Source organism: Nerophis lumbriciformis, linkage group LG36, assembly GCF_033978685.3.
Source record: "Nerophis lumbriciformis linkage group LG36, RoL_Nlum_v2.1, whole genome shotgun sequence".
Taxonomy (NCBI): Eukaryota; Metazoa; Chordata; class Actinopteri; order Syngnathiformes; family Syngnathidae; genus Nerophis; species Nerophis lumbriciformis.
The window spans coordinates 8292187-8320000 of record NC_084583.2 but is presented as its reverse complement, the minus strand read 5'-3'; the positions used below and the strand labels follow the sequence as shown (position 1 = coordinate 8320000).

Below are 27814 nucleotides of genomic sequence, written 5' to 3'. Positions count from 1 at the left end.
TCTGCTACTGGGTGCACGGCAACCGTCTGGATTGTTCCCAAGACTGAAGACCACCGACGTGTTTTTAGTTGTGCCTTTTCAGCCGTTAACCCTTGTGCAACCGGAAGATCGATAACTCGGCAATATTTTTGTTTTCACTTTTGCCGCTTCTATGAGTTTTTAGCAACTTCAGATCTATTGATACAGTTTTTACCATTTGTATGGGTTTTTGTGCAATCTTAATTAAAAACTCAAATACAGAGTGGGCCAAAATTTAAAACTGAACAAAGCCGCGGGCCAAGGTTGAACAAATTAACCCTTTAATAGGGACCCAAACAAGTTTTGCATTGAATATTGAACAAGCAAGGCTTATATAACTTTATAGTGACATGCAAAATCTAGTTTCAAATAATAATAATAATTAAAAAATATCAATAGCATAACAAATACAATTTAAACAAAAATTGAATGCCTCTTTTTCTATTTGCAGCCTTCTGAGGTAAATATCAACATTAACTTTTTCCACAGGCTAATAAATTAGAAAATAAAATAACAATGAATAAAACAACCATTCAGGACTTTAAACTGCTCAGTTTGCAACACACTGATCTAATCTGATGTGCCCAAGCCAGATACCTGCCATCTTTTCTTGGATGCTAGTTCATTAATGTCGGGGCTCAGGCTTTGAGCTGAGGCAACCTTCATTATCGAACGAAGGTGTTCATCAGTCATTATATCTCGTAGTCCACCCGGACCACAGTCTTGGAGGCGTGCCTTAAAGGCACTGCCTTTAACGTCCTCTACGAGCTGTCGTCACGTCCGCTTTAAACAAGAGAAGCTCCTAACTCAGCACTAACTCTTCCGGGACGCTACAAAATACACCCCCTGCTACCACCAAACCCAACCACACACACACACACACACACACACACACACACACACACCTTGTAGCGTCCCGGAAGAGTTAGTGCTGCAAAGGGTTCTGGGTAAATGTTCTGTTGTGTTTATGTTGTGTTACGGTGCGGATTATTCTCCCGAAATGTGTTTGTCATTCTTGTTTGGCGTATATTTCTAACAGTGTTAAAGTTGTTTATACGGCCACCCTCAGTGTAACCTGTATCGCTGTTGTGTGTGCGTGCAGAAGCCGCACTTATTATGTGACTGGGCCAGCACTCGTTGGACTGGATGAAAAGCGGACGTGACGATTTTCGGAAGGGGCACTGAAATCTGGGAGTCTCCCGGGAGGGTTGGCAAGTATGAGAATTAGCGGTGAATGCGGTGCTACCGCGGCGCCGCCGCTGTATATAATCGGCGGGCCAGCTCTAGTGTTAATTTGATATCACCTCAAGGGCCAAGTGAAATTTTGGCCCGCGGGCCAGAGTTTGACACCATGCTCTAAAGGCTTAGTGGCCACATGCGTGGACAGCACCTTTTGAGCTCTTATTTCCAAAATTGTGTACACTACTGAATTGGGGTCTTATGGCTGCTTAGGTGGACACTTATACTGCCATCTGGTGGTGTCAGAAGAGTATAACATACAATGGAATTTGGAAAAAAAAGTGTAAAAATAAGAATTAGCATGTCACTAAACATGAAGTACACGTTTGTGTACTTATGGACTAAGTACATCATATCAAAAGATGATTCTTTGTTTTTATTCTAATTAGGGTCCAATAAGCCCAAATAGCAAAGAGAAGAAAAAAAAGCATGTAAACAAACAGCTTGGGCCTTAAGAGATAAAATGCTTTTTTTTTTTTTTTTTTTACTTTCAACACTTGAAAGTTTCTACCAACAATCTTATCTATTTTTTTTTTTATATATATATATATAATGGGAAAAATGCAAAATATGCACTATTTGAGGTCAATAACGTTGATTTTCTTACGGTATAGACAAAAAAATATCGTTTCAGCGGTTTGATGGCATTATTCAGTTACGCTCCTGGTTCTCTGGCACCATCTAGTGGTTAAAAGGCGCAATTACATGACAGCAATATTTTCTTGTTTTTCACTTGGCAAGATTCAGCGGTTTTAAGGGGGAAAATCCTAATTAAATACCCGGATTAGGGTCTGCTAAGTTATAAGGGGAGTCAGAAAGTGTGTATACTTTTGTTTAAATCCTATTCTATTAACGTTGCAATCAAAAACACAATGCAGGTTTAAAATACACAAGCATATCATAGGAACACATGTAATGCCCGTTCTGGGCACTAGGAGTGCACAAGGGTTAAATCACCGTATGACATTTTCTGTTTTTTCCCCCGAGAAACAGGCGATCCTTCCTTCCTTTTCCAAAAGAGGCTTTACTAATAGAACATGTTTTTACTAAAGGTTAAGGGTTATGCTGGTGTCAATGAGAGTTTAGAGAATGTTTAAGATTTATTTTTGGATAAATGCTTTGATATATTTTAATAAAGAGATCTATGACAGCGTTGGCCTGTGTTTTATTGGACTTGTGGCGCCCTCGTGTGGCCATAGTGAAGCATTGCGGTTTAATTTGCTAACACAGGGATGTCAAAATGGTTTTCATTGAGAGCCAGGCTGGTTTGTAACAGTCAATGTATGAATTTGCCTCTGGATTTCATTATTAATTATATACATTTTTTAAGTAGACTTGTCGATTTTACAGTAAAAAATTTACATTTTACAAAATGTTACTGTAAAAGTTTTTTTATTTTTTATTTTACAGTAAATATAAAAACCGTATTAATGGTTTTTTTGGGGGGGAGGGGGGGGGGTTTATGGCTGGCTTGCAACAGTCAATGTATGAACTTGCCTCTGGATTTCATTATTTATTATATAAATTGTTTTAAGTAGACTTGTCGATTTTACAGTAAAAACTTGACATTTACAAAATGTTACTGTAAAATAGTTTTTTTTTTTACAACATTTTACAGTAAATATAAAAACTGTACCAATGTTTTTTTGGGGGGAGAGGGGTTTATGACTGGCATGCAACAGTCAATAATGAATGAATTTGCCTCTGGATTTCATTATTAATTATATAAATTGAAGTCTGGGCTTCCCTGCTTAGGCTGCTGCCCCCGCGACCCGACCTCGGATAAGCGGAAGAAGATGGATGGATGGATTTTAAGTAGACTTGTCAATTTTACAGTAAAAACCTGACATTTACAAAATTTTACTGTAAAATAGTTCATGTTTTTTTTGGAGGGAGGGGTTTATGGCTGGCTTTAACAGTCAATAATGTATGAATTTGCCTCTGGATTTCATTATTAATTATAAAAAAATGTTTTTAGTAGACTTGTCGATTTTACAGTAAAAACTTCACATTTACAAAATGTTACTGTAAAAGTATATATTTTTTTAATTTTACAGTAAATATAAAAACTGTACCAATGTTTTTTTTGGGTTTTTTTATGGCTGGCTTGTAACAGTCAATAATGTATGAAATAGCCTCTGGATTTCATTAATTATATAAATTGTTTTTAGACTTGATTTTACAGTAAAAACTTCACGTTACAAAGTTTTACTGTAAAATAGATTTATTTTTTTTACAGCATTTTACAGTAAATATAAAAACTGTACCAATGTTTTTGGGGGGGGTTATGGCTGGCTTGTAACAGTCAATGTATGAATTTGCCTCTGGATTTCAGTATTAGTTATATAAATTGTTAAGTAGATGTGTCTATTTTACAGAAAAAACTTTACTGTAAAATAGTTAATTTTGGTACAACATTTTACAGTCAATATAAAAACTGTACCAATGTTTTTTGGGGGGGTTTATGGCTGGCTTTAACAGTCAATAATGTATGAATTTGACTCTGGATTTCATTAATTATATACAATAGTTTTTAGTAGACTTGTCGATTTTACAGTAAAAACTTCACATTTACAACTGTAAAAGTTTTTATTTTTTTTATTTTACAGTAAATATAAAAACTGTACCAATGTTTTTGGGGGGGTTTTATGGCTGGCTTGTAACAGTCAATAATGTATGAATTTGCCTCTGGATTTCATTATTAATTATATACATTGTTTTAAGTAGACTTCGATTTTACAGTAAAAACTTGACATTTACAAAACTTTAAATAGTTAATGTTTTTTTTGGAGGGGGGGGGGGTTATGGCTGGCTTTAACAGTCAATGTATGAATTTGCCTCTGGATTTCATTATTAATTTTATAACTTGTTAAGTAGACTTTGTCGATTTTACAGTAAAAACTTTACATTTACAAAATGTTACTGTAAAATAGTTACAACATTTTACAGTAAATATAAAAACATTGTGTTAAATTGACATTGGTTTTTACGACATATCATTCATGGAAAAACAGTGCAAGTTATTTTTTTATTCTGGCAACTTTGCTGTCATTACAGTACGACTGTAAAAAAAACGTAGATTTTACTGTCAAAAACTGGCAGCAAAGTCAACAGAATTTTAACAAAAAAAAAAAAAGAATATAATAGTTTTTTTCTTTACAGTAATATGCTGTAAAGAACAACGTAAAATGTATTGTAATTTTTATTAATTTGATGGGTAGTTTGCTGTAAAGTTTAGACTAAAACATGTTTGGAAAGTATAATATACTGTAAAATACTTTTGCAATATTGGAAACTATTAAAGTTTAAAAGGTATGCAATTTCAAGCGGTACATACATTTTTCTGTCAAAATGAAAAAAATCAATTATTTAGTGAGAAAATATGAAGTACTTTATCGACACACATCATTTCCAGGTGTTTGCGGGCCAAATAAAATGTCGCAGAACAGATCTGGCCCCCGGGCCTTGAAAAACCCCCTAAAATACACGAATGTATATACAAATTTGTAGAAAAGGAAAAGCAAAAACAAGTCAGTAGTTTAGTGCTTTTTATTAGAGATAGGAGACGATACAAAACACCCACCATTCAATATTCAGTCTAGACTCTGACCACTTGTCCAACAATGGTAGTTAAATGAAGAGATAGATCCTGGTCTGGAAAAAGGTAAAGAGGAATGTTTCTGATATCAAATGCCATTCTTGTCTGAACAGGAAATAAAAAATAAAGGAACAGGTTTTGGAATTTTTGCATGTTAAAAAGAGAATGTTGGATGTGCAATGAAGAGTGGATTAGTTGAGACTACAACTAGCGTTACAAAACTTCAACTAGACGTTTGGCATAAAAAAAGAAAATGTTCATGAGAATTTCAAATGGTTGGAAAAAGAAATGTTTTGTTCTTTGTGCTCGACTGGAACACAAGAAAAACAAATGTTCAATATCACCTTCCTTCCTTTATTTCTATCTTTACCTTTTCTGTGTTTTTGTTCCTACTCTATCTTGGAATGACAGTCTGTCTTTTGGAATTATCATGACTTTAGTCACACCCACCCACAATAGCCCTCCCCCAGAGTCCCACAAATGGTGCTGGTTCTGATTTTTTTTTTTTTTTTTTGTAGTTGATGCCCTTTTCCAACCCGCACAGGAATGAACAGCTAAACCCGACAGATGTGTCTTGAAAGGCCTCCATGAAGCCGAAAGGTAATATTTATATAGGGCATCCCTCCAGGCTGACTACTGAGTTGCCACCCAGCCTTTCTGCCAGAGTGTGCCGGTCTTTCAGGTCTTCCAAACCGTTCACCTGCCACTCGTGCTTAATACCTGGAAAACAGCAGTTCCAACATCAGCTTATTAATCAAAAAAACAAGTCTTTCAGTGGAGACAATTGTCTGTATAAGGTCCATATTTGTCTTCTAGGACTAAAAAGGTCATATGAAGAACAGAAGAACAAAGGCTTGAAATAAAAGTAAAACCTGCGAGGGACATTGGAACAGGAAAAATGCTCAGTCAGCATACAAAGCAGGGATGGACGATGGCCTGATATCTGTATCTGTATTGCAGCCATCTGCGATACCACAAGATATTGTTTTCTATATACGTATTACAACCATTTCTAAACAGGCATTTATTGTGTCAGTTGTATTATTTTCTCTAAACTACTAATCTACTTGCTAATATACTGTTAGTATCGGTTTCCCAACAAGCGCAAGACATTGATTATACTATGAAACAATGTTGCAAAATAGTTTGTCTCGAGACAACGTTGGTTGGGAAAAGACCAAATTTCAACGGTCAAATCAACGTCAAAAAGCATGTTGTTTCAACGTTGTATTTGTGTTGTAGAATATTGGTTGGGAAATAACCAAAATGTAATGGTCAAATCAACATCAGAACCCAACATTGATTAAGTGTCGTCAAAAAATATGTTTCATTGTTATATTTGTGTTGTAGAATATTGGTTGGGAATTGACCAAATTTCAATGGTCAAATCAACGTCACAATCCGACACTGATTAAACGTTGTCAAAAAGTATGTTGTTTCAACGTTGTATTTGTGTTGTAGAATATTTATTGGAAAATGACCAAAATTCAATGGTCAAATCAACGCCAGAGCCCAACATTGATTAAGCGTCGTCAAAAAGTATGTTGTTTCAACGTTGTATTTGTGTTGTAGAATATTGGTTGGAAAATGACCAAAATTCAACGGTCAAATCAACGCCAGAACGTGACATTGATTAAACGTTGTAAAAAAGCATGTGGTTTCATTGTTATATTTGTGTTGTAGAATATTGGTTGGGAAATGACCAAAATTCAATGGTCAAATAAACATCAGAACCCAACATTGATTAAAGGTCGTCAAAAAGTATGTTTTTCAACGTTGTATTTGTGTTGTAGCATACTGATTGGAAAATGACCAAAATTCAATGGTCAAATCAACGCCGGAACCCAACATTGATTAAACGTCGTCAAAGAGCATGTTTCAACGTTGTATTTGTGTTGAAGCATACTGATTGGAAAATAACCAAAATTCAATGGTCAAATCAACGCCAGAACCCAACATTGATTAAGCGTCGTCAAAAAGTATGTTTCAACATTGTACTTTTGTAAAATATTGGTTGGGAAATGACTAAAATTCAATGGTCAAATCAACGTCACAACCTGACATTGATTAAACGTCATCAAAAAGTATGTTGTTTCAACGTTGTATTTGTGTTGTAGAATATTGGTTGGGAAATTACCAAAATTCAACGGTCAAATCAACGCCAGAACCCAACATTGATTAAGCGTCGTCAAAAAGTATGTTGTGTCAACGTTGTTATTGTGTTGTAGAATATTGGTTGGAAAATTACCAAATTTCAATGGTCAAATCAACGTCACAACGTGACATTGATTAAACGTTGTAAAAAAGCATGTTGTTTCAAGGTTGTATTTGTGTTGTAGAATATTTGTTGGAAAATGACCAAAATTCAACGGTCAAATCAACGTCAGAACCCAACATTGATTAAATGTCGTCAAAAAGCATGTTGTTTCAACGTTATATTTGTGTTGTAGAATATTTGTTGGAAAATGACCAAAATTCAACGGTCAAATCAACATCAGAAACCAACATTGATTAAATGTCGTCAAAAAGCATATTGTTTCAACGTTGTATTTGTGTTGTAGAATATTAGTTGGGAAATGACCAAATTTCCATGGTCAAACCAACATCAGAACCCAACATTGATTAAATGTCGTCAAAAAGCATGTTGTTTCAACGTTATATTTGTGTTGTAGAATATTTGTTGGAAAATGACCAAAATTCAACGGTCAAATCAACATCAGAAACCAACATTGATTAAATGTCGTCAAAAAGCATATTGTTTCAACGTTGTATTTGTGTTGTAGAATATTAGTTGGGAAATGACCAAATTTCCATGGTCAAACCAACATCAGAACCCAACATTGATTAAACGTTGTCAAAAAGTATGTTATATGTGTTGTAGCATACTGATTGGAAAATGACCAAAATTCAATGGTCAAATCAACGCCGGAACCCAACATTGATTAAACGTCGTCAAAAAGCATGTTGTTTCAACGTTGTATTTGTGTTGTAGAATATTGGTTGGGAAATTACCAAAATTAAACGGTTAAATCAACGCCAGAACACAACATTGATTAAGGGCCGTCAAAAAGTATGTTGTTTCAACGTTGTATTTGTGTTGAAGCATACTGATTGGAAAATAACCAACATTCAATGGTCAAATCAACGCCAGAACCCAACATTGATTAAATGTTGTCAAAAAGCATGTTGTTTCAATGTTGTATTTGTGCTGCAGAATATTGTTTGGGAAATGACCAAATTTCAATGGTCAAATCAACATCAGAACCCAACATTGATTAAACGTTGTCAAAAAGCATGTTGTTTCAACGTTGTATTTGTGTTGTAGAATATTGGTTGGAAAATGACCAAATTTCAATGGTCAAATCAACGTCACAACATGACATTGATTAAACGTTGTAAAAAAGCATGTGGTTTCATTGTTGTATTTGTGTTGTAGAATATTGGTTGGAAAATGACCAAAATTCAATGGTCAAATCAACGCCAGAACCCAACATTGATTAAGCGTCGTGAAAAAGTATGTTGTTTCAACGTTGTATTTGTGTTGTAGAATATTGGTTGGGAAATGACCAAAATTCAACGGTCAAATCAATATCAAAAGATGATTCTTACTTTTTATTCTAATTAGGGTCCAATAAGCCCAAATAGCAAAGAGAAATAAATTTTAAAAAGCATGTAAAATAACAGCTTGGGCCTTAAGAGGTTAAAATGCAATTTTACATTTATTTTCATTTCTTTCAATTGCAATTTAAAAAAAACAATGCACTTGTAAAAAAAACTTAAATTAATTTCCACTAAACGTGTGCAAAACTGGAACAAAAGAGCCCTTTAGTAAAGTGAGACAAATTTTTGAACTGTCGGCATTACTTTATTTACTATAAATACATTGATTGTCCATTATTGACATTTACTCATTGATTTTATAATAACTCATGTGCGAATTGCGATACATTAAAAATCGATTATTTCCTCCACCTCTAGTTTATGTTTAGCACCTAGCAATGCCGCTCATGCTATAGTGTTTCAATAAAGCTGCATCCATTTAGCACTTGGCTTCTTCTAAAGCATTGCTCATCCTCTGTGTTCGGGCTCAAAAATATAAGGTTCCGGATCATGATTTTTCCCAATGTAAATCGTTGTTGAGTCTCGCAAAGTCGTCTTCAGATCACTTCAATCACCAGCATAATGGGTTTTAAGAATAGACTTATTCTAGATTGTAACTAATGTCAAGACAGGTTTTATTGAGTATTGACTATTTTATTGATTATGGGACAGTTAGTAGAAAATGGATGGATGGTACTTTTTCGTCACTTATTGTTTGTCTTTGGTACACTAATGTGTATATTTTAGGCCATTGGTTCTTTGTTTTATTTTTGCAAAGATATATATATATATATTTTTATATTGCTTTGGTATGGACATTTTTATGTAAACTCGAAGTTTTTTTTTTTTTTTTTGGTTCTTTGTTGTTGCTATTTTTGTATTACAACATTGTATTATTTGACCATGTTGTACTGCATTGTAATCTTTTGTTTTGTGATTGTGTGATGTTTTTTTGCAGGGATCCCAGGAAGAATAGTCTCCACTGCGGTGTAGACTAATTAATGGGGATCCTTAATAATAAACTAAACTAAACTTGATTAGCCTTGTTGTTGATGGGGAAGGGATCTGTGGTTGCTCCCTGCACATCACGGATCACTTGACTGCTTTGCCCATTAACTCTCTCTGTGGGAGTGATACTATTTTCATCATATCTATTTACTCCCAAACTTTAGAAGTCTTTTGGTGTCATAAATCATGTAATAAGTGTATATATACATATACATACATATATATATATGTAATATATTCATAGCTTCAATTTAAAGGCAACTTGTTTCCACTGTACTGGTACTTTAAAAGCTCTATCGCTTGTATCGTGCAACCCTAATACGTACCTTCAAATTTTCTCTTGATAGCATCTTTTGAGCTGGCATAGATCATCTTGCTCTTCATGGAAGCGCTGTCTGGAGCCCTGCAATGACAAAAAGGGATCTTAAGAGCCACAGTACCTCGAAAAAGAGTTTAGTAAATATGCCTAAATACTAAATACTCCTCTTCCTCCTATGCGGGAGATCGCAAAAAGCCGCTGCCTGACCAGGGCTTAGAAAATCTGCAGAGACTCCTCCCACCCCCGCCAAGGACTGTTTTCACTGCTGGACTCTAGAAAGAGGTTCTGCAGCCTCCCAAGTTCTGTAACAGCGTCTTCCCTCTTGAACGCATTAAAATAATCCCCTCAATTCCCCCAAAAATGGATTAACTGGCTGTAATATAAAGACAATATAACATACATCCATAAACCTGGATGCATATGAAAAAGTGCAATACATTTATCTGTACAGTAATCTATTTATTTATATCTGCACCTTATTGTTCTTTTATCCTGCACTACCATGAGCTAATGCAACCAAATTTCGTTCTTATCTGTACTGTAAAGTTCAAATTTGAATGACAATAAATGGTATTAGTAATAAATAATAATATTAATCGATTAAATAATAAAGTCCCAACCACAAGGGGGAGGAGCCACAGGATGTGCACTGGTGACATGCAGGGAATTGGATTTACCTCCATTTTTATTAGCAAATCCTTCTAATATTGAGAATATTAAGACAGAAGTGAGGCGCCAAACAAAATCTAGTTGACTATGTCCACTGAAGGCCTGGATTGCTCACACAAACTCCATAGAAAAGCAATGTTTACATTATTTGTGTGACGGTTATGAAATGATTACTACCTCCTACAGCACAGGTGTCAAACTCAAGGCCTGGGGGCCAAATCTGGCCCGCCACATTATTTTATATGGCCCGCGAAAGCCTTGAAATATGCTTAATCTTTTCTTACTAAACATATTTGTTCTTTTCCTTTTAACATTAAAAATCATCTTTTCAAATTCTTATATTATGTTCTCTAAATATATTTTTTGTTCAAATAAAGATAAATACTGTACTTAAATATCTGCTTGACTTCAAAACAAATTATCAATCGAATTGTAGACTGTAAAATTGACAATACATTTTAAGGTTAAATTTTTTACCGTAAAAACTTTGGTACTGTTTTTTTCCATTTACAGTAAGACACTAAAACATTAAAAAACAAACCAAAAAAAACATTAAAACACGATTTTACGGTAAAAAAAACAGTCAGCTCTGTTGCTTGAATTTTACCGCTAAAAACAGTGGTGTTGTATCTCCATTTCATTTATTCAATTGTTTTATATGCTGTAGAAAAAACCCGCTGCTTTTACTGTAAAATTCTAGTGACCGAGCTTCCAGTTTTTAAAGTAAAATTTAATTAATTTTTTTGCAGCTCATGTAAAAAAATATATTGTTGATATATACACACATATATATATATATATATTTATATTATATATACACACACACATATATATAATAGATATACATATACATATACATATATATATATATATATATATACACATACACACATACACATACACATATACACATACATATATATATATATATATATATATATATATATATATATATATACACATTTGGGAGTCCTTATGCAATGGGACATAAGGACCTATTGAATTTGTAACGTTTTATTCTTTATTATTATTATTATTATTCTTCCGCCGCCTCTTTGAGCACTAATTTGACCCACTTAACATGCTTCAAAACTCACCATATTTGACCCACCCATCAGGACCTGCGAATATATAATTTGTAACGTTTTATTCTTTATTATTATTATTCTTCTTCCGCCGCCTCTTTGAGCACTAATTTGACCCACTTAACATGCTTCAAAACTCACCATATTTGACCCACCCATCAGGACCTGCGAATATATATATATATATATATATATATATATATATATATATATATATATATATATATATATATATGTAATTATATATATATATATCAATCAATCAATGTTTATTTATATAGCCCTAAATCACAAGTGTCTCAAAGGGCTGCAATTAGAAAATGTTGATAATGTAGACAGTTTGACTCAGGAACTCATTAGTAATATTTGGTAAGGACATTAGACAAGCCACCCCCTCACCAGAAGATGAAGACCAGCTCCTCCTTCTTGGTTTCTTTGGTCTCGAAGGTGGCGTCGTACAGGGCGTAGCGGCAGTCGTTGGGGGGCAGCATCTTGACAAAGTGCTGGTACGGGTCCTGGACGGTGGTGCCCAGCTCGCCCAGCAGGATCTCTTTGCCGTCGTCCAGCACGATGTTCTTGCGGTCCTGGCTCAAGCAGAAGAGAATGGCCTTCTTCCTCAGCTTCTTCTCCTCCTCGTTGGCCTGATGCTTGCGCACCTTCATCTCGTTGAAGACGGCGATGACTTCATCCGTGACTTTTACACCGGAAGTCTGCGGAGAGGACCGCTCGTTAGCTTTTGGTCAGCGTGATGGTTGACATTCGGTTTTAGAATATATTTGTCAATAATCTATTGTTGTTTCCTTGGAAATTGCAATTGTATAAAAAAGGATATATTTCTTAGCCGCTGCACAGCAGGTCTCTCATCTCTCGAAATGACCGGAAGAAAAGCTCTGACTCATTTGGGAAGGAGTCATTTCGTGGTTTGCATGTCTTACAAACAGCTTAGTTTTATTTATTACATTAAAGGCATGTGTTCTAGACTTGAAATCTTAAAATTCAGGCCAGAGAGCAGCGCAAAGATTCTTGTTTTTCTTTAGTTTTTATTGAAACCGTGACGATAACCATAGAGCCAGACATGAGCAACGCAATGGGCATCAATCACATATGCAAATGCTGTGTCACCCACAGATTGGCAATCTATTTCGTAAAATGTGCACAACTGGCTATGATGCATGTGTACATTTTAAAAGGCTAAAACAAATGTGCTACCTTCCCGTGTCACAAAACACAACTTTACATTTTTTTAAATCGACACAAATCATTTAAAATTTTTCATATAAATTTGACAAATGATGGATATTTTGGTTTACTTGTGGCGGACCAAAATGTACTTTTGGCGGGCCACCACAAGTAACTGATGGAATAGGAACTAAAACAAATGTGCTACCTTCCTGTGTCACAAAATATAAATTTATATTTTTTAAATTGACACATAAATCTTTAAAATTTTAAATATAAATTTGAAAAATTATGGATATTTTGGTTTACTTGTGGCGGACCGAAATGTACTTTTGGCGGGCCGCCACAAGTAAATGATGGAATAGGAACTAAAACAAATGTGCTACCTTCCCGTGTCACAAAATACAACTTTATATTTTTTAAATTGACACATAAATCCTTCAAAATTTTAAATATAAATTTGAAAAATGATGGGATATTTTGGTTTACTTGTGGCGGACCAAAATGTACTTTTGGCGGGCCGCCACAAGTAAATGATGGAATAGGAACTAAAACAAATGTGCTACCTTCCTGTGTCACAAAATACAACTTTACATTTTTTAAATCAACACATAAATCGTTTAAAATTTTTCATATAAATCTGAAAAATTATGGATATTTTGATTTACTTGTGGCGGACCAAAATGTACTTTTGGTGGGCCGCCACAGGTAAATGATGGAATAGGAACTAAAACGAATGTGCTACCTTCCCGTGTCACAAAATACACATTTATATTTTTTGAAATTGACACATAAATCGTTTAAAATTTTAAATATAAATTTGAAAAATTATGGATATTTTGGTTTACTTGTGGCGGACCAAAATGTACTTTTGGCAGGCCGCCACAAGTACATGATGGAATAGGAAACACTGAAATGCTTTGAACCGGGCAGATGCTAACTGACCAAGATGCTGTCACAAAACCGAGTACTCTTTTTTCGCAGGTCCTGATGTGTGGGTCAAATATGGTGAGTTTTGAAGCATGTTAAGTGGGTCAAATTAGTGTTCGAAGAGGCGGCGGAATAATAATAATAATAATAATAATAATAATAAAACCTTAGAAAAACAATAGGTCCTTATGTCCCATTGCATAAGGACTCCAGAATTTAAGTCAATAAGTTAAAATTTGATGTACTTTTATCTGTCGGCATTATTTTTATTTACTATAAATGCATTGATTATCCATTGACGTTTGATGAATGAATGAATGAAATATGAAATCCGTGCTGCAGTATGCAGGTGTACCTAATGTTGTGGCCCGGCAGCGACTGCAGCACCGATTTCATATTTCATTCATTCACAACTCCTCCAACACAAACATTATTGTTTTTGCACTTTTGGCCTCTTATTAAATAACTTTTTTAAATAGAGTCAATCTTGCATGTGGAAACTTTAAGTGTGGGCTTTAGTTGATATAACACTCCCGTCAGGGGGTGCATTCTACGCCGGGGGTGCATTATCCGGCACAACACCTGTTATATCAGTGCAACAGAGTCCAATAAGCACTCCTTAATAAACTCAGTCAGAAAACGCCTTACTTTTTCTGGCGATTTTGTGAGAAATGACGAAACTTGTCCTGACGGCTGCATTCTGGGGGTGTGAAATATGGCAAAAAGTCCTTGTTGGGTTTGCTGTTTTACCGATAACAGATTCCGGTATTTTTTCTCGTGCTTCGTCATGTAGTGGCGATTCAAATTATATTCTTTAAACACAGCAACCTGTGTTCCACAAATTAAGCACACGGCTTTACCTTTCATTTCTGTAAAGAAATACTTGGCAGTCCATGTCTTGTTGAAAACACGCCATTCGTCATCAACTTTTCTCTTTTTAGCGTCTCATCACTTGTCGCTGTGCACCTTCACTCACAGGTTACGCACGGACATACGCCCATAAATAACACTTTTCAAAATAAAAGCAGCACAGTTGTATTGCGCGCACGACATAGATGTTTTTTAAACTTTATTTTGCAATTTGTGATTGCCGCTGTTCACATTCACTCACGCGCGTACGTCCACACGGAAGTAATACAAATAACGCTTTTCAAAACAAAAGCAGCACCGTTGTATTGCACACTCGACATAGATACTTTTTTAAATGTATTTTGTAATTTATGATTGGCCTCACACGGCCCGCAGAATGCCCAGGTCTGGTATATACCGTCAAAGGATACTTTACTTTCTCTTTTTACTTGTAGGACCGCAAGAACGTTACAATAAAATGTGCTGACAAGGGCGACAAGTTCACTTTAAACGGTTTGCTAGTCTACACCGCAGAAGTCAGCTCGTTTCACAGATCGTGTTCAACTTTGAAAAAAGGTTTCGCTCTATTTTAGACAGCCAATTAAATAATAATCACAAATACCTGCAGCGGAATTCTGCAAACAATTGCAACAGTGTCGACTGTTGAGCGGGCCCACAAGAGACTCCTCAGTCATTGCATGTGACTATCACACAGTGCAAGAGGGTGAATGTTTTTTGGTTTTTTTTAAAGATGAAGACGGCTGAGGTGTGGCTGTGACAAATAAAGCTGTGTGCTGGGGTCCAAAAAAAAAATGCGGTCGTGACCGAGGGTTTGTTTATGAAGTAAGAGCGTGAGAAAAAAAAGAAGTCACCTCGTTTCACAGATTGTGTTCAACTTTGAAAAAGGTTGCGTTCTACTTCAGACAGCCAATTAAATAATAATCACAAATACCTGCAGCGGAATTCTGCAAACAATTGCAACAGTGTTGACTGTTGAGCGGGCCCACAAGAGACTCCTCAGTCATTGCAGGCCCAGGGAGCGCCTGAGGGCTGCATGTGACTATCACACAGTGCAAGAGGGCAATGATAAGTATATACCGTATTTTTCGGAGTATAAGTCGCTCCGGAGTATAAGTTGCACCGGCCGGAAATGCATAACAAAGAAGGAAAAAAACATACATAAGTCGCACTGGAGTATTTTTTGGGGAAAATGTATTTGATAAAAGCCAACACCAAGAATTAACATTCGAAAGGCAATTTAAAATACATAAAGAATAGTGAACAACAGGCTGAATAAGCGTAATTAAAAATGATTATAATAGTGAAGTAAGTTGTATTTCATATAGTGAGATGAATACGATTATCAAAAAGTTACACGTTTGAGTTCGAACAGCTTCTTAAACTGGATCAAATTAGTACATTTCTGTACTTAAGCCTTTACATAATTCTACATACTAATATACTGAAGTAGGGCTGGGCGATATGGCCTTTTATTAATATCTCCATATGTTTAGGCCATGTCCCGATACACCATATACCGTATTTTTCGGAGTATAAGTCGCACCGGCCGAAAATGCATTATAAAGAAGGGAAAAAAACATATATAAGTCGCACTGGAGTATAAGTCGCATTTTTGGAGGAAATGTATTTGATAAAACCCAACACCAAGAATAGATATTTGAAAGGCAGTTTAAAATAAAGAATAGTGAACAACAGGCTGAATAAGTGTACGTTATATGAGGCATAAATAACCAACTGAGAACGTGCCTGGTATGTTAACGTAACATATTATGGTAAGAGTCATTCAAATAACTATAACATATAGAACATGCTATACGTTTACCAAACAATCTGTCACTCCTAATCGCTAAATCCCATGAAATCTTATACGTCTAGTCTCTTACGTGAATGAGCTAAATAATATTAGTTGATATTTTACGCTAATGTGTTAATAATTTCACACATAAGTCGCTCCTGAGTATAAGTCGCACCCCCGGCCAAACTATGATAAAAACCTGCGACTTAGTCCGAAAAATACGGTATTTTGTTTTTAAAGATGAGGTGTGGCTGTGACAAACTGTTGGCCACGCCGGATTATAACTTCAAATGAAGCTGTGTGCTTGACCGAGGGTTCAAATTAGGGATGCAACTAACAACTAATGTGATAATCGATTAATCTGTCGATTATTACTTCGATTAATCGATTAATAATCGGATAAAAGAGACAAACTACATTTCTATCCTTTCCAGTATTTTATTGGGGGGGGGAAACAGCATACTGGCACCATACTTATGATTGTTTCTCAGCTGTTTGTAAATATTTTATGGTAATGTGTTAATAATTTCACACATAAGTCGCTCCTGAGTATAAGTCGCATCCCCGGCTAAACTATGAAAAAAACCTGCGACTTAGTTCGAAAAATACGATATTTTGTTTTTAAAGATAAAGACGGCGGAGGTGTGGCTGTGACAAGCTGTTGGCCACGCCGAATTATAACTTCAAATGAAGCTGTGTGCTTGACCGAGGGTTCAAATTAGGGATGCAACTAAATAATATGAAAATCGATTAATCTGTCGATTATTACTTCGATTAATCGATTAACAATCGGATAAAAGAGCCAAACTACATTTCTATCCTTTCCAGTATTTTATTGGGGGGGAAAAACAGCATACTGGCACCATACTTATTTTGATTGTTTCTCAGCTGTTTGTAAATGTTGCGGTTTATAAATAAAGGTTTATATATATATATATTTTTAAAGTAGCCTCTGCACATGCGCTTAGCATAGATCCAACGAATCGATGACTTAATTAATCGCCAACTATTTTTATAATCGATTCTAATCGATTTAATTAGGGATGTCCGATAATGGCTTTTTGCCGATATCCGATATTGTCCAACTCTTAAATACCGATACCGCTATATATACAGTCGTGGAATTAACACATTATTATGCCTATTTTGGACAACCAGGTATGGTGAAGATAAGGTCCTTTTATTTAAAAATTAATACAATAAAATAAAATAAATGAAAAAAAATTTCTTGAATAAAAAAGAAAGTAAAACAATATAAAAACAGTTACATAGAAACTAGTAATTAATGAAAATGAGTAAAATTAACTGTTAAAGGTTAGTACTAAGATAAATAAATGAAAAAAAAATTATTGAATAAAAAAGAAAGTAAAACAATATAAAAACAGTTACATAGAAACTAGTAATTAATGAAAATTAGTCAAATTAACTGTTAAAGGTTAGTACTATTAGTGGACCAGCAGCACGCACAATCATGTGTGCTTACGGACTGTATCCCTTGCAGACTGTATTGATATATATTGATATATAATGTAGGAACCAGAATATTAATAACAGAAAGAAACAACCCTTTTGTGTGAATGAGTTGGTGTACTAATAAGTGTATCTTGTTTTTTTATGTTGATTTAATAAAAATTAAAATAAATTTAAAAAAACGATACCGATAATTAAAAAAACGAAACCAATAATTTCCTATATTACATCTTAAAGCATTTATCGGCCGATATTATCGGACATCTCTAGATTTAATCGATTAGTTGTTGCAGCCCTAGTTCAAATGAAATCAGGCTTCGTCGTTGATTCAATCTTTGTTTATGAACTAAGAGCGTGAGAAAAAAAAAGTGTTCAAATTTGAAAGAGGTTTCGCTGTACGTCAGACAGCCAATTAAATAATAATCACAAATACCTGCAGCGGAATTCTGCAAACAATTGCAACAGTGTTGACTGTTGAGCGGGCCCACAAGAGACTCCTGAGTTATCGCAGGCCCAGGGAGCGCCTGAGGGCTGCATGTGACTATCCCACAGTGCAAGAGGGCAATGATAAATGTTTTTTTTTAAAAGATGAAGACGGCTGTGACAAGCTGTTGGCCACGCCGGATGATAACTTCAAATAAAGCTGTGTGCTGGGGTCCCAAAAAAAAAATAATGTGGTCGTGACCGAGGGTTCAAATAAAATCAGTCTTCGTCTTTGATTCAATCTTTGTTTATGAAGTAAGAGCGTGAGAAAAAAAAAAGGTAGCGCTTCTTCAAAGTCCCACGAGGGCACGATGGGGAGTGGCAGTGGCTCTGCGGATTAAATGTGGACTTTGTTCACAGAAAAGGCAGACAGGAAGTGATGTTTGAATGCACCTTGTATACGTATCATTTGATGTCTTCGTGACATTGCTGCACAGTCGTTAAAAAGACCCGAGGCGACACATTCCTGGTTGTGTTTGCCGTACTCGCCGGCCGTGATTGTGCGCCACAATGCCGCCTCTGTCGTATCATTGACAGGTCACATCTGCGCCATGGACTCGCCCCACTCTAAGGTCTATCTGCTGACTTCGTTTAGGCCAATTCATGGCGGCCAAAATGCAATCTCACGGCGAGAGCGACATAAAGTGGAAGAGGAACGTCAATGTGTCAGCGGGGGGAGGGTGGAGAAAATGGACAAAGAAAGGGGAAACAGGAAGGGCAAGACTGCCAGCATGAGCAAGGAACTGCCTCCATGTTTGCTTAGAATGTGAATTAACAGTAGTCCTTAGTGTCATTACTAACCAGCATGACACTTTTCTTCAACAAAATGATATTAAAACCAAAATCACATGTTTACATGTCCATATATGGAGTCGGTAAAAATGATATAGTGAATAAACACATATATAATATACAATAATAACTTCCACGTACCTTGATTCTTAAAAGTGGCTTAATAGTACGTTTGTATGAGCGCCTTTATTATTAAAGGATTAAAACTACATTATTTTACGCCACATATTGTAATTACTAACCAGCACGCCAACATGTCTCTATGACACATTTCATTGCAGTAATAAGATGCTCATGGTTTCCTTTATTTTGAACATAACAACATTACATTAACCAAAATCGCATGTTTTTACTACACTTATATGTCCGAAAACGGAGCAGAATGACTACTTATTTGGTGATGAAAAAAAATGGCTTGAATTAGTAAATAGTAAGTTTCTTTTTTATAAAAGGAGAAAATTATTTTATTTTATGTAACATATTGATATGCTAAAAGTTTAGTGTTGTGCAGTTACATGTTGTTAGTTTTTCTATACAAACTTGTATAGTAAAACAACAAAAAACTACACTAACTTGCTTAGCGTCCACATATCTTATATTAAAATGACTTGATTTAGTACATTGTATGAGTTTCTTTTTTATAAAAGGAGGAAATTATTTTATTTGATGACACATATTGATATGCTAAAAGTTTAGTGTTCTGCAGTTACATGTTTTGTTAGTTTTTCTATAAAAACGTGTATAGTAAAACTACAATAACTTACTTTGCGTCCACTTTCCTTGTATTAAAATGGATTGAATTAGTAAATAGGAGTTTCTTTTTTATAAAAGGAGAAAATCATTTTATTTTGTCACATATTGATATGCTAAAAGTTTAGTGTTGTGCAGTTAAATGTTTTGTTAGTTTTTCTATAAAAACGTGTATAGTAAAACAACAAAAAACTATAATAATATCTTAGCTTCCACATATCCTGTATTAAAATGGCTTGATTTAGTACATTGCATGAGTATCTTTTTTTTTTTTTTATAAAAGGAGGAAAGTATTTTATTTTATGTCACATATTGATAATGCTAAAGTTTGGTGTTGTGCAGTTACATGTTTTTTTTAGTTTTTCTATAAAAACTTGTATAGTAAAACTACAATAATAACTTACTTAGCCTCCACATACCTTGTATTAAAATGGCTTTAATTAGTACATTGTAGGAGTTCCTTTTTTTAAAAGGATGAAATATTATTTTATGTCACATATTGATATGCTAAAAGTTTTGTGTTGTGCAGTTACATGTTTTGTTAGTTTTTCTATACAAACTTGTATAGTAAAACTACAATAACTTACTTTGCGTCCACTTACTTTGTATTAAAATGGCTTGAATTAGTAAATAGTAGGAGTTTCTTTTTTATAAAAGGAGTTGATTATTTTATTTTATGTCACATATTGATATGCTAAACGTTTAGTGTTGTGCAGTTAAATGTTTTGTTAGTTTTTCTATAAAAACTTGTATAGTAAAACAACTAAAAACTATAATAATATCTTAGCTTCCACATATCCTGTATTAAAATGGCTTGATTTACTACATTGTATGAGTTTCTTTTTAATAAAAGGATGAAATTATTTTATTTGATGTCACATATTGATATGCTAAAAGTTTAGTGTTCTGCAGTTACATGTTTTGTTAGTTTTTCTATAAAAATGTGTATAGTAAAACTACAATAACTTACTTTGCGTCCACTTACCTTGTATTAAAATGGCTTGAATTAGTAAATAGTAGGAGTTTCTTTTTTATAAAAGGAGTTATTTAATGCTAAAAGTTTAGTGTTGTGCAGTTAAATGTTTTGTTAGTTTTTCTATAAAACCTTGTATAGTAAAACAACAAAAAACTATAATATCTTAGCTTCCACATATCCTGTATTAAAATGGCTTGATTTAGTACATTGTATGAGTTTTTTTTTATAAAAGGAGGAAATTATTTTATTTTATGTCACATATTGATAATGCTAAAAGTTTAGTGTTGTGCAGTTACATGTTTCGTTAGTTTTTCTATAAAAACTTGTATAGTAATACTACAATAATAACTTACAATATTCTCCACATACCTTGTATTAAAATGGCTTGAATTAGTACATTGTAGGAGTTTCTTTTTTAAAAAGAGGAAATTATAATATTTTATGTCACATTGATATGCTAATAGTTTAGTGTTCTGCAGTTACATGTTTTGTTAGTTTTTCTATAAAAACATGTATAGTAAAACTACAATAACTTACTTAGCATCCACTTACCTTGTATTAAAATGGCTTGAATTAGTACATTGTAGGAGTTCCTTTTTTTAAAAGGAGGAAATATTATTTTATGTCACAAATTGATATGCTAATAGTTTAGTGTTAAACAGTTACATGTTTTCTTAGTTTTTCTATACAAACTTGTATAGTAAAACAACAAAAAACTACAATAACTTGCTTAGCGTCCACATATCTTGTATTAAAATAGCTTGAATTAGTACATTGTAAGAGTTCCTTTTTTTTTTAAAGAAGGGAATATTATTTGATGTCACATATTGATATGCTAAAAGTTTAGTGTTGTGCAGTTACATGTTTTGTTAATTGTCAATAAAAACTTGTATAGAACAAAAAACTACAATAATGACATTATTAGCGTCCACATACCTTGTATTAAAATGGCTTGAATTAGTAAATTGTAGGAGTTCCTTTTCCAAAAAGGACAAAATTATATTTTATTTCACACATTGATATCAAAAGTTTAGTATTGTGCAGTTAAATGTTTTGTTAGTTTTCTATAAAAACTTGGGACAGTAAAACAACAAAAAACTACAATAACAACTTAGGATCCACATACCTTGTATTAAAATGGCTTGAATTAGTACATTGTATGAGTTCCTTTTTTAAAAAGGAGGAAATTATATTATTTGATGTCACATATTGATATGCTAAAAGTTTAGCAGTGACATGTTTTGTTAGTTTTCTATAAAAACTTGTATAGTAAATAAAACAAAAAACTACAATAGTAACTTGCTTAGCTTCCACATATCTTGTATCAAAATGGCTTGAATTAGTACATTGTAGGAGTTCCTATTTTTTGAAAAGGACGAAATGATATTATTTTATGTCACATATTGATATGCTAACAGTTTAGTGTTGTGCAGTTACATGTTTTGTTAGTTTTCTATAAAAACTTGTATCGGAAAACTACAATAATAACGTACTTAGCCTCCACATAACTTGTATTAAAATGGCTTGAATTAGTACATTGTATGAGTTCCTTTTTTAAAAAGGAGGAAATTATATTATTTGATGTCACATATTGATATGCTAATAGTTTAGTGTTGTGCAGATACATGTTTTGTTAGTTTTTCTATAAGAACTTGTATAGAACAACAAATAACTACAATAATAACTTACTTATTACCGTCCACATATACTGTATTAAAATGGCTTGAATTAGTAAATTGAAAGAGTTCCTTTTTTTAAAAGGAGGAAATGATATACTATGTCACATATTGATATGCTAAATGTTTAGTGTTGTGCGGTTGCATGTTTTGTTAGTTTTTCTATAAAAACTTGGGATAGTAAAACCACAAAACACTACAATAATAACTTAGATTCCACATATCTTGTATTAATATGGCTTGAATTAGTACATTGCATGTGTTCCTATTTTTTAGAAGGAGGAAATTATATTATTTTATGTCACATATTGAAATGCTAAAAGTTTAGTGCAGTTACAAGTTTTGTTAGTTTTTCTATAAAAACTTGTATCGTAAAACTACAATAATAACTTACTTGGCCTCCACATATCTTGTATTAAAATGGCTTGAATTAGTACATTGTATGTGTTCTTTTTTTAAAAGGAGGAAATTAATTGTTTTAATCACATATTGATATGCTAAAAGTTTAGTGTTGTGCAGTTACATGTTTTGCTAGTTTTTCTATAAAAAATGGTCTAGTAAACAAAAAAAAAACTACAATAATAACTTACTTAGTGTCTACATATCTTGTATTAAAATGGCTTGAATTAGTACATTGTATGGTTCTTTTTTTAAAAAAGAGAAAATTTTATTTTTTGTGACATAATAATATGCTAAAAGTTTAGTGTAGTGCAGTGACATGTTTTGTTTGTTTTTCTATAAAGAATGGTATGGAAAAAATAAATAATAATTGCAATAATAATTTACTTAGCGTCCACATATCTTGTATTAAAATGGCTCGAATTAGTACATTGTATGTGTTCCTTTTTTTAAAAGGAGGAAATTATATTTTTTGCCACATATTGATATGCTAAAATAATAATAATAATAATAATACCTGGGATTTATATAGCGCTTTTCTAAGTACCCAAAGTCGCTTTACATGTAGAACCCATCATTCATTCACACCTGGTGGTGGTAAGCTACTTTCATAGCCACAGCTGCCCTGGGGTAAACTGACGGAAGCGTGGCTGCAATTTGCGCCAACGGCCCCTCCAACCACCACCTATCATTCATCATTCAATTCACCGGTGTGAGTGGCACCGGGGGCAAAGGGTGAAGTGTCCCGCCCAAGGACACAACGGCAGAGATTTTTGGATGGTAAGAGGCGGGGAGCGAACCTGCAACCCTCAGGTTTCTGGCACGGTTGCTCTACCCACTACGCCATGCTGTGTTGCTCAGTGACATGTTTTGTGTTTGTATAATAAATAAAACAAAAATCTACAATAACTTGCTTAGCCTCCACATGCCTTGTATTAAAATTGCTTGAATTAGTGTATGTGTGTATATATATATATATATATATATATACACACACACACACACACACATTATATATATATATATATATATATATATATATATATATATATATATATATACATATTTTTTTTCTTTTTTTTAATGAGGAAATTATATTATTTTATGTTACATATCCATATGCTAAAAGTTTAGATGTTGTGCAGTTGCATGTTTTGTTCGAGTTTTTCTATAAAGTTGTATTTGTGCTCCCGTTAAAAATAGTACGTAGTTCCGTACTATTGGGGCACGGTTGGATTCTGCACCAGATCAGTGAAATTCAATATTTCCCCACATATGCATATCTAATAGTCCTGCACGACAAAGAGAAATGCAACGAAATTCCGTTCTTATCTGTACTGCAAAGTTCAAATTTGAATGACAATAAAAAGGAAGTCTATAACCAGTCACTGTGTTGTTGTTGTGTTTGGGCAGTGTTTTTCAACCTTTTTTGATTGAGCCAAGGTACTTTTTTTTTCATTAAAAAAATACGGAGGCACACCACCAGCAGAAAAGGTTAAAAAATGAAACTCCACCAGGATGTCGTACCTTATTTTGAGTTTGTTGTTGTTTTCCTGTGTGTAGTGCTTTAGTTCCTGTCTTGCGCTGTTATTTTGGTGACCATTCCTGTTTTGTTGGCGTTCTCCTGTAGCGGCGTCACGCCTTCCTTTGAGTGCTATTGCCCGCACCTGCTTTGTTTTCGCAATCAAGACTATTTAAGTTGTGCGTACGCTATTGGTCTTTGTCGGGACATTGTTGATTGTCATGTCATGTATGGATGTGCTTTGTGGACGCCCTCTTTGCTCCACACGCTGTAAGTTTTTGCTGTCGTCCAGCATTCTGTTTTTGTTGACTATGTAGCCAGTTCAGTTTTACTTTTGTTTTACATAGCCATCCCTATGCTTCAGTGCCTTTTCCTAGCGGGACTTGCCTTTTGTTCATTTTTGGTTTAAGCGTTACATACCCTTTTTACCTGCACGCTGTCTCCCGCTGTGCTCTGCATATTGGGATCACGACTAACCATCCTCGACGCGTTCCGACTTCTACAAAGCAATGAACTACCTGCTGCCACCTACTGACACGGCACAGGCACTAGACAACGGCACATTATTATGATTATTGATTCGCAAAACATATTTTTTGGACCAATTAGGTGAAGGTGCAAAATTTGTGCACAGTGGTTGAAAATCACCGTGTTAGGGGATCAAGTGTGCTTTTATTTGCAACAGTGAACAATAAAGAGCAGGAATTGATTCACTAATCAAGACGACACTTAACTACACTACAATATGTCTGACTAAAGGAGCTGACAATGCGTTTTTTGTTTGTTTGTTTTCTATTTAAATTATAATCTTATCTAATCTCTTATACCCTATGCAAGTAGGCAAAGGTTTGAGAGCACTTTTACAGACCACCAGGCTTGAATTCTAGAGCACAAATTGTGCAAAACAAAGCAAGCCAAGACAAACATGAAAGATAGTACTGCAGAATCAAATAGTCATAGTACAGTGTAATTACTGTGGTGTACCAGTTCCTCTTGTCGTGTTCTACTCTGATGGCGTGACGTGCAAAAAAAAAAAAAAAAAAAAAAAAAAGGCAGGGCCGTGCAGTTGTGCACAAATGAGATGCGCAACAAAAGGAGATGCAATGAGAGAAGAGGATCCGGACCGTTAGCCTTTTCCAGCTAGCGGATGCGACTCTTGCTAAACCGGGTGGGGGGTGGGGGTGGGGGGTTACATAACGTTAATAACTCGGTTCATGTCGGGACTGACCAAAATACGTGGCAAAGCCTTTCATGACTAACGGGTGAATGACTCAACAAAACGGACAAAAAAGGTGGCTTAGTTGTCACTGGGCACCATTAAGAAGCGCAAATGCACCAAATTCAGGGTGGGGCCGTGAATGCACCATATGTGTACCGCTAGGTGGGGCCGTGAATGCACCACATGTGTGCGTGCTAGCCTTCCTATATAAAAAATATAAAAAAGTGGCGTTAAAAGCATTTCGGGAAAAAAAAACACCCCCGCCCATAAATGTGCTTTATTTGTCCCAAACGCAAGCATTTGGTGTAGGATGTGAGATGGCAGGGCATCGTGTGAAATAGCGTCAAACAAGAGACAAAGAAGAGTAGAGAGAAAAAAATCACAGCTAGCGCAGCCATAATGGTTGCCGTTTACAGCCCGGGTTGGCTAGCTAGGCTATATTGCCCGGACTAGCTAGGCTAAGCTATACTGCCCGGACTAGCTAGTATAGGTGCTGTTTATACTGCCCGGGCTGGCGAGGCTAGGCTAGGCGCCGTTTACTGCCCGGGCTAGGCTAGGCTAGGCTAACAAAACCGTTAGCTATGCTGGCCCCGGGGCGGACGCTGCACCTGCCAGCCGACTGCGTTATTAAGCCTTGACAACGCCGAGCCGCAGGGTGAAAATAACGGGGCCAGGGTGTAAACACACGCCAAGGAAGCGGAGCCATGACAACGGAGCGGCTTTTTAAGCTCCTTTTTTTAGGGCCCCTTTGGTAAAAACGGCTTTTATGTCGGCGAATGACGGAAATGAACGAAATGGCGCCAGTCGTTTCCAGGCCGTGTTCAATTCTCAATTCGGACGTCGAATCTGTTGAGGAATATGGTTAAGGGCTGATTATGAAGAAGATATTATGAATAAACACATTTTTTTCTTTTTTAAAAACATGTTTTGGAAGTGGAAATGAAGGTCTCGCTATCAGAAGCGGGTTCTCGTCTTATGTATGAACGGGAGCCCAACAGCTATTATGTCAAATAAAAAAGGGACTCATTGAAAGAGAAATTCAAAAAAAAAAAAATGTCAAACTGTGGTTGTTATTCAAAAAGTGAAGAAAGGACGTACCATTGTTGTAGCTGTGAGTTGATCGGCGTCTGGACAGAAATTGAATGGGCTCGCTGATGATGAATAGTTTGCTCTCTCTCGCTCGCTTTTTGGACACGTCACGTGAACGCGCATGTGATGCTTGCGCGCCTGCTGTGAAGTGCACGAGCAACGTGCACGACAGGGAGCGCGTCCCCGTGAGAAATCCGGCCATGTTTTTTTTTTTTTTTTTTTTTTTTTTTTTTTAATGTAATGTGTTGTTACGTGATACACGTCTGTTCAAACTGTCATCAAAATAGAGGTTGATGACTTTAATTTGACTTCCTTTCATTAATTTCTAATGTCGGTTTCATTGACAATAGAACAAAAAGTGTGTATTTTATCTTTTATAAATGAACATGCAAGAGTTTTTTATTATTATTTTTTATTATTGAACAACAAACATGCATTTATAATTCAAACAAAAGTCAAGGCACTTTCAACAACAAGGAAAGAAAACAAAAGCAAGTACAGATAGAGTAATAATACTAAATTCACTACTTTCTTTATTACAATAAGACTGGTCATTTTAACACCTTCTGAGTGAATTGTTTAAAATGACATGGACAGTGCAGAGACGCATACATAGAAAATATATTTGGATTTAAAGAAACCACAATGAGGAAGTGCTGAATAATTCTAACGTAGTGCAATTGTAATAATGTCCATCTGTACTCTATAACGCAAGGTCATTTTAATATATTATGTTGCATAATTAGTATTAGTATGATTTGCCACACAGTGACAAATCAAACCATTATTTTTTTTTAATGTAATGTTTTGTTACGTGATACACGTCTGTTCAAACTCATCAAAACAGAGGTTGATGACTTTAATTTGACTTCCTTTCATTAATTTCTAATGTCGGTTTCTTGATAATAGAACACAAAATGTGTATTTTATCTTTTTAAATGAACATGCAAGAGTTTTTATTTTATTTTATTTTTTTATTGAACAACAAACATACTAATAATTCACATCAAAGTCAAGGCACTTTCAACAACAAGGAAAGAAAACAAAAGCAAATACAGATAGAGTAATATACTAAAAAATATTTCAAAAAATAAATAAAAAAGAGCTACCTAAATCACTTTAAATGTT

The 27814-nt window shown here is 34.7% G+C and overlaps 2 protein-coding genes across 2 annotated transcripts in view; one reads left to right on the top strand and one right to left on the bottom strand.

Annotated features, from left to right (window-relative positions):
- Positions 1-2404, top strand: part of prss23 (serine protease 23) — a 10497-nt gene extending 8093 nt beyond the window's left edge. Inside the window, exon 2 of the mRNA XM_061930480.1 lies at positions 1-2404. This exon is cut by the window's left edge and continues 1029 nt beyond it. Coding sequence (XP_061786464.1) covers positions 1-47 — 47 coding nt within the window. The 3' untranslated portion in view covers positions 48-2404.
- A 2387-nt stretch (positions 2405-4791) lies between these two features.
- cfl1 (cofilin 1) lies at positions 4792-26858 on the bottom strand. Its single transcript, XM_061930022.2, has 4 exons — positions 26696-26858; positions 11936-12246; positions 9790-9866; positions 4792-5575 (listed from the first exon to the last, which is right to left on the bottom strand). The coding sequence occupies exons 1-4, from the start codon at positions 26807-26809 to the stop codon at positions 5463-5465; spliced, it is 615 nt and encodes a 204-aa protein (XP_061786006.1). The 5' UTR covers positions 26810-26858; the 3' UTR covers positions 4792-5462.
- Positions 26859-27814: the final 956 nt, after the last annotated feature.

Coding starts and splice junctions, on each gene's coding strand:
- cfl1 (XM_061930022.2), bottom strand. CDS start 26,809: ATGCGCGTTCACGTGACGTGTCCAAAAAGCGAGCGAGAGAGAGCAAAC. Junction 9,867..11,935: donor GAGCTGGTCTTCATCTTCTG/GTGAGGGGGTGG, acceptor TTGTCATTGCAG/GGCTCCAGACAGCGCTTCCA. Junction 5,576..9,789: donor TATCAAGAGAAAATTTGAAG/GTACGTATTAGG, acceptor GCTGTTTTCCAG/GTATTAAGCACGAGTGGCAG.